General features: G+C 49.2%; 1 protein-coding gene across 1 annotated transcript; it reads right to left on the reverse strand.

Moving 5' to 3' along the window:
- Nucleotides 1–1,221: 1,221 nt before the first annotated feature.
- Nucleotides 1,222–2,712, reverse strand: LOC121836386 (uncharacterized protein K02A2.6-like). Its single transcript, XM_042291279.1, has one exon. The coding sequence runs from the start codon at nucleotides 2,522–2,524 to the stop codon at nucleotides 1,361–1,363; it is 1,164 nt and encodes a 387-aa protein (XP_042147213.1). The 5' UTR covers nucleotides 2,525–2,712; the 3' UTR covers nucleotides 1,222–1,360.
- Between the last annotated feature and the right edge of the window lie 4,944 nt (nucleotides 2,713–7,656).

Below are 7,656 nucleotides of genomic sequence, written 5' to 3' on the forward strand. Positions count from 1 at the left end.
AATGTGCTATGAATGCCATTTGTTTTTTAAGTGCCGTCAACTGAAATACACCCTCGCTTACATATTTTTCTTCTCCACTCAGTCTTAGGAATATAAACGCTGCATTCATGAATCTTGACAAACGCTGCATCCATGAATCTTGACATAGGAACCAATATTGCGCTGGTCGCGGCTTACACGGAAAAAAAAAGATTAGGAAGGCTGTGCAAAAAAAAAATCGCGTCACGGGATTTTATTTTTCTACAATCTCGTAAATCCTAAATGCTGCTTTGTGCTCATTTCATAACACGTTTCTAGAACGCGCGAGTTCTTGAAGCTTGCTTCCATCGGAATGAGAAAAGAAAAGGCTGTGGAGTTTGATAATAATGCATCCGGTTTCGTATAGGCACTTAGAAGCTAACATATTTGTGAGACAGCGAACTCTTCTATTTTAATATTTATCCTATTACGTCCTTCTGGCGTTGCGTTCGGTGAAGTGCTTTTTCATATTCCGTATCTTGTTTAATGAAAACTTCTTTAAGGGTCTAATTTGAGTTACCGAAGGCTAGTTCAAATAAAGAAAGCTGTATTTTCTCCCCACTGTTCCTTCAATTGCTTACACGACGAGGTGGCGGGATAGTTAGCGAGTTCTACTTGTAATTGGGTTGGTAAGGAGGTCGCGGATTTTACAGCTACTGCGTCGGACCGAATTAGATGAAGTCCGAATGCGTAAACGTCGGAGAGGTAACCTTTGAGTGCACATAAAAAAATCATTCCTGGTAGAAATCCCTGAGCCTTGCACTACGATGTATCCCGTTTCGTACGTGCTGATTTCAGATGTTTTATTTGTAATTTATTTTGATGTTGCAATTTGTCATTTATAATTTCCGAACCGGTTCGCGAACCGGTTCAGCGCCCCGAACCGGTTCGTGAACCGGTTCGCGGATCGGATTAATCGAACCGGAACTGAACCGGAACAAAATAAATTTACCTGAACCTGAACCGTAACCGAACCCGTATTTTTTTCGGTTCGACACACTGATATATATATATATGGATGGTGTCACAAACAGATTTACGGGATTTTTCTAGAAAATAAACTAGGCATTGCCGAACGCTGATATATATATATATATATTGTTGTGTGTCCGCCGACAAAGGAGAGACTTTGGTACGGAACGTGTCTTTATTCTGCAACCAACATGGGGAGCGACTTGCTCCGTAGCGTCCAGCTCAAGCGGTTCAATGCAACAGACTACCCGCCGCCCGGGTGCCCCATCCCAGAGTTCCCCGCGGCGTTGTACCCAGGGTGACCCGACCCGAACCTCACTCCGCCAAACACCACATTCTTCCGCACTTGATTGAGAAAGTCCCCCTTAGGTCAGTCCCCCGGTGAATAACGATCAGGAGGGCAGCGCACTCTTGTTGGATAGCGCTGAGTCGGCGTTCGAGGCCTTGAAATACTGGTCGACCCCGGGTCCGTTGAGGCACTTGTAGGTGGGCTGGCAGGGGGAGGCTGCGCTTGGCTTGCTGTACTTAAAGCTTGCGGTATGAAGCTAGCTCCATCTTCCTCCCGCGACGCCGGCGTTCCAACTTCCTGGTCCCCCTCCTGCCGAATGTGATCCTGATGGCGTCGCCAGATGACTGTGTCATGGTCCCGGTACACACGCAGCTTGTACGAGACAGGACCGCTCCTTGACAGTATAGTTGCCTTTAGCCACTTGTCTCCGCGATGGGGGTTCCACACACGTACCCGGTCCTTTATTTTAAACTCTCGGGTACGGCAGCTTCTTTGCAACATCTGGCGGAACTGATGCCTGGCCACTCTGCTTTCTACAGATGGCTTGAGAACATCCAGTCTAGTGCGAAGGCGTCTTCCCAAAAACAAAACTGCTGGCGCCTCCCCCGTTGTTGCATGTGGAATGTTTCGGTAGGTTTGCAAAAACTTTCCTAAGGTCTGCTGCAGTGGCTCCGAGGCAACTCCCTTGCGCAGCGCCGATTTTAAGGTTTGCACAAATCTCTCCGCCAGGCCGTTGCTACTGGGGTGATACGGTGCTGTTAACACATGACGTGTTCCGATTCGTTTTAGAAAGTCCTTGAACTCGTTTGACGTAAACTGTGTACCGTTGTCAGAAACCAACGTCTCGGGCATTCCAAAACGCGCAAACACCTCCTGTAGCTTTTCAATAGTCTTTGCCGAGGTTGTCGCTTGCATAATAAACACCTCTGGCCATTTTGAGTGGGCATCCACAATTACCAAAAACATAGCTCCTCGAAATGGTCCAGCGTAGTCTACATGTACCCGCTGCCATGGTTTGGTGGGCCACGACCAAGGATGCAAAGGCGCTTGCGTAGGCAGATTACGCTGTTGCTGACACTGCTCACATGCCTTCACATGGTTTTCCACATCCTGGTCCACTGAGGGCCACCAAAAATAACTCCGAGCTAGCTCCTTGGCTCGCACTACTCCTGGATGCCCTTCATGGATTTCGTCCAGCAGCACGCTCCGTAGCTTTTCCGGCACTACCACTCGCAGTCCTAACATAAGGCAGCCCTGTTGTGCCGACAGCTCCGTGTTACGTTGAAACCAAGGTTTCAGCGCTTGGTCTCCCACGTAAGGAGGCCACCCCTTCAAGACGTAGTCGTACACCCGCCTCAGCAACGGGTCTCGTGCGGTTTCTCTTGCGATGTCCCGACTGTCCACCGGCAAGGACAGTAATCTTAAGGAACAAAAAGACTCGACTTTTTCGTCACTCTCTTGCCGCCCTTCCACTGGAAGTCTGGAGAAACAGTCCGCTTCAACATTCTCAGTCGACCGCTTGAAGACCAAGGAATACCTGTAGGCAGACAGGGTCACTGCCCACCTTTGCAGACGTGCAGCCGCCATTGCCGGGATCCCAGTCTTTGGTCCAAAAATAGTCTGCAAGGGCTTATGGTCCGTCACAAGCTTAAACGTGCGTCCATAAAGGTAAAAGTGAAACTTCTTCACTCCAAACAGCAACGCCAGCGCTTCCTTTTCCAACTGGCTGTACCCTTTTTCTGCAGACGTCAGTGTCCGTGACGCGTATGCGACTGGCCGCGCAGTTCCATCTTCCAATATGTGAGACAACACAGCTCCGACACCGTAAGATGATGCGTCACACGCCAGTTGTAAGGGTGCTGTTGGGTCGTAGTGTACAAGCACTTCTGAGGACATCAGCAACTTTTTGACTCGTTGGAAGGCCTCTTGACATGTACGGTCCCAGTGCCACTTCACATCTTGATGCAGTAGCTTGTAGAGTGGAGCCACTATGGTTGCCAGTTGAGGAACAAACTTGCCGTAGTAGTTCACGGCTCCCAGAAGCGATCTCAGCTGCGACACGTCTGCTGGTGCTGGTGCCTTTACGATAGCAGCCACCTTCTCCTCCGACGTCCTTATTCCTTCAGGACTTATCACATGTCCCAGGTACTGCAACTGATCCTGGAAGAAGGCACACTTTTCTCGCTTGATGCGAACGCCTCGTTCCGCAAAACGCTTGAACACCTCCTCCAGACTTCTTAGATGCTCCTCCTGCGATTTTCCGGTAATTAGCACGTCATCCAAATAACATGCCACCCCTGGGATTCCTTTCAGCATGTTATCCATTACCCTCTGGAAAATTGCCGGGGCCGACGCTATTCCAAAAGGTAGGCGATTCATGAGGTATAGGCCTTTGTGTGTCGTGATGGTCAGTAATCGTCGGGACTCCTCACTCATGACAACCTGCTGATATGCTCTGTTGAGGTCGATTTTTGAAAAACTCTGACCTCCCGCCAACACTGAGAAGAGCTCATCTACTCTCGGCAAGGGATAACGCTCAACATCCAACATCGGATTCAATGTCATCTTGTAATCGCAGCACAATCGTATGGTGCCATCCTTCTTGGGAACAGGCACTAATGGTGTCGCAAACTCGCTACTGGTTGTCGGTGTGATGACACCAAGGGCTTCTAGGTTCGACAGTTCCTTTTCTACAGCTGGAACCAATGCAAAGGGTACACTCCTGGCCTTCAAGAACTTGTGATGACTTCCTTCTTTAAGGAACAGCCTCGCCTCCTCTCCAGAGATCTTCCCCAATTCGTCCTTGAAGATGGACTGATACCTGTCTAGTAATACTTGCAACTTGTCCACTGGCATCGGACTTGCCCCTTGTGTGCTCCTCTGAAGATTGTTGAAGCCAGTCACTTGCTTCCAGTTCAACCGCAGCCTCTGTAGCCACTCCCTGCCAAGAAGTGGTGGCCCTGACTGGTTCAGGACATACAATGGCAGGACTCTTGTTTCCTCTTGATGCGAAACTTTAACTTCCAGAACTCCACAGGGCTTGACAGTTTCCCCGGTGTACGTCTTCAACCGCAGCGCCGTCGGCTTCAAGTTCAATGCCGCAAACCTCTCACGGTACTGCTGCTTTGAGATGACTGATACCGCCGCTCCGGTATCGATTTCCATTGTCACCGGCGAATTCTCAACCAGCACTTCTAACGTCAATGGCTGGTCTTTTGGAGCTGTAATGCGGTTGACATGGGCGTCCTTAGTCACCGTTAAAGTTTTCAGCGACTTCTTCCTTCCTTGCGGCTTCCTCTCCTGAAATGAGCGGCATGCTCGCTGAATATGCCCCTTTCTGGCATTTGTAACAGGTCGCCTCGCTGTGTATGCACGTGCGTGCGAGATGCTTGCTTGACCCGCAACGGTAACAAGCCACCCCTCGCTTCTTAGTATCTTCCTTGTCACCTTTCAACTTGTGGACGCTGGCGCTTTCCACTTGGTCGCTGTTGCCACCAGACCCGTGCACCTCGGATGTGCTTTTTATCGCTGTCTCCAAAGCCACGGCCCGGTCAACCGCTTTCTGGAAGGTCAACGTCTTATCTTCGGCGAAAAGTGCTCGCTGAATATCCACGCGGCGCATTCCGCAAACGAACCGGTCACGCAATGACTCATCCAAAAACGTGCCAAAGTCGCACGTTCGTGCGAGCGTCCTTAGCGCGGCGACGAACTGCGCAATAGTCTCGCCCTCCTCTTGAATTCGGCGATGAAATCTGGCTCGCTCTGCAATAACAGACGGCTTGGGTTCTAGATGGTCTCGTAGTAGCTGCGTTAGCTCGTCGAAGGACTTCGTTACTGGTAGCTGAGGAGCTGTTAGCGACTTGAGTAAGTTGTACGTCGTAGGCCCAATTAGGCTTAAAAAGGCGTCAACCTGGTCGGTTTCCGGCACATGGTTCGCTCTCAAAAACGACGCTAGTCTTTCTTCGTATGACGACCATGAGCACAACGAAGCGTCAAAATGTTCGACTTGCCCGAACTTGGCCATGGCTCTGCACCATTCCGCTGCGTCGCTTGCTCCTCCGTACCCGCCGCAGTTGCTGTCTTCTCAGGCCTACACGGCGTCCACCAGTTGCTGCTCGAGTTCTGCTCGCATGGGAGGTCGGTCGAAAGTCCTCGTCGCCACTTTATGTTGTGTGTCCGCCGACAAAGGAGAGACTTTGGTACGGAACGTGTCTTTATTCTGCAACCAACATGGGGAGCGACTTGCTCCGTAGCGTCCAGCTCAAGCGGTTCAATGCAACAGACTACCCGCCGCCCGGGTGCCCCATCCCAGAGTTCCCCGCGGCGTTGTACCCAGGGTGACCCGACCCGAACCTCACTCCGCCAAACACCACATATATATATATATATATATATATATATATATATATATATATATATATATATATATATATATATATATATATATATATATATATATATACGTGTGTGTGTATTTTTTTGTTTAGAACACTCATAAGAGGACGCGTACTGTCAAAACATTAAAGTTAACAAAAGGGCATACTACATTATGGCATTTTAGTTCGGTCAAACAATTCAAAAGTGAGAGAGTAAAGGCGATCACTCACCACAACGCACCACACGTCCCGTTTCATTAGACGAGGTTTCTATCTAGGAATAGGGAATCGTCAACGATACATCGACTCAGGCTTGTTCGCCCCTCTTAAATTGAACGAAACCCCGCCAATGTGAGGTTTCTTTCGGCTGGTGCACTTGTTGCTGGAATGACGTGCACGAACTGCGCCGCCAGAGTGAGGTAAAGAAATTCGTGTTGGCGCAAGTTCCTTCACTTCAACAGATCGAATTAAGTCTCCTGGATCCACTAGAAGGTCATGAATTTGTCGACTTCGCCACTTGCAGTGTCTGCCACTTCGTCGTCGGTGTCCTACAAATCAGATGGAGTGCCCCGTCGTCCGGATGTCTTCTTGTCTTCGACTTCATCATCCTTCGCCACTCGACGATCTTTGGCAGCTGGGAACATCTTCCTTGCGTCATTTGTACGAAATGCCTTTCTGAGTCGTCGAGCAGGGGAGACCTTTTTTAGTTTGGCGTGTAGAAACACGGCAACATTGTGCAAGCTCTGCAGTTCCGGGGGATTGGTGGCTGAGTGGGCTAGCGTGCACCAGCTCGGAGCACGTGGAGCGAAAGCTCGCGCTGCAGAACCTAGGGATCCTGGGATCAATCCCCACCCCTGCCCGTTTTGATCGAGACGAGCATCGTTTCCGGCGTGCGGTCGTGTACCACTACTGCGTGGTGCACAATAAAGACCCCAGGCTAGCGGCTGTACTGCACTGGCTACATTTATCATCTACAACTGGGAGACTCGTCGTCCGTTGAGGCAGACCAAGTTCTAGGCTGTTTAAACATACATAAAACGCAATTTTTTTTTTCTGTTTTTGTTCCTTGCTGTGCAGTCTCATCTTTTTTTTTTTTTTTCTCACGGAGCCGGGAGCACGTATCTTTGACCTCCCGCAGAAGCTCAGAATCGTTACTTTCTCTTTCTAGGTCCTTCAAAAGTTTCATTCGCCACTGAACCACGAAATAGAGGGTTTGCCTACATCATCACTCCAGGGCATCACTCGCTGCCTTAAAGGGCCAAAGAAAAATTACGAGACACCGCAAAGTGCCCCACTATATTTCGTCGACGCGGCTTGTTTCGCCTTTTTCTGTCAGAACTTCAACAATTTGAACGCATTGTTGCAAAATAGATGAGAACACCATGGCTTGCTGCTCCACCTTGTCTCGACGTCTCCATTGACCGAGAAATCTTAACGGCACTGCATCCAGGTCGGTTGAAGAATGTAACCAAGGATCGACAAGCTCGGAGAAAATCTAATAAAGCAATATCATCATCTCGTTGGTCAGAAAGCATTGTCGACTCAAGAAGAGTGTTGAGAATGTGGCCTAATTAAGGCGCCCCAGTGTTCTCAGTGCCGAGATTACATACGCGCCTCTGTCAGTAACAAATACAATGTTTGTAAAACAGCCTTGAAGGTCAAACCTCCGCACCGCTTGGAGTACTTCAGATCGCATATTTTTATCTTTCTTCTTGCTCTTTTTGTTTAGTTTTGTAGCTAAAAGCACGCACTCCACCAATGTGAAGTGCTTCATGTAGTGCAGTGGTAAACGAAGGTAACAGTTGTTTCGCTAATCATCCGTTCATAAATCAAGGAGAGCCATTGCGCCTTGCAACTCAACGATTGTACTTATTTCTGCTTTCACAAGCTTTCTTGTTTCGTCGGCAATGCGTGCCCTATTCCGGGACACCGTAGTCGAGTGCGGCAGTAGTATAATGCCACGTCGAGCCTTACCACACTCACATCCAATATCAAGGAAAC

Source organism: Ixodes scapularis, unplaced genomic scaffold (assembly GCF_016920785.2).
Source record: "Ixodes scapularis isolate PalLabHiFi unplaced genomic scaffold, ASM1692078v2 PGA_scaffold2__306_contigs__length_199485367, whole genome shotgun sequence".
NCBI lineage: Eukaryota > Metazoa > Arthropoda > Arachnida > Ixodida > Ixodidae > Ixodes > Ixodes scapularis.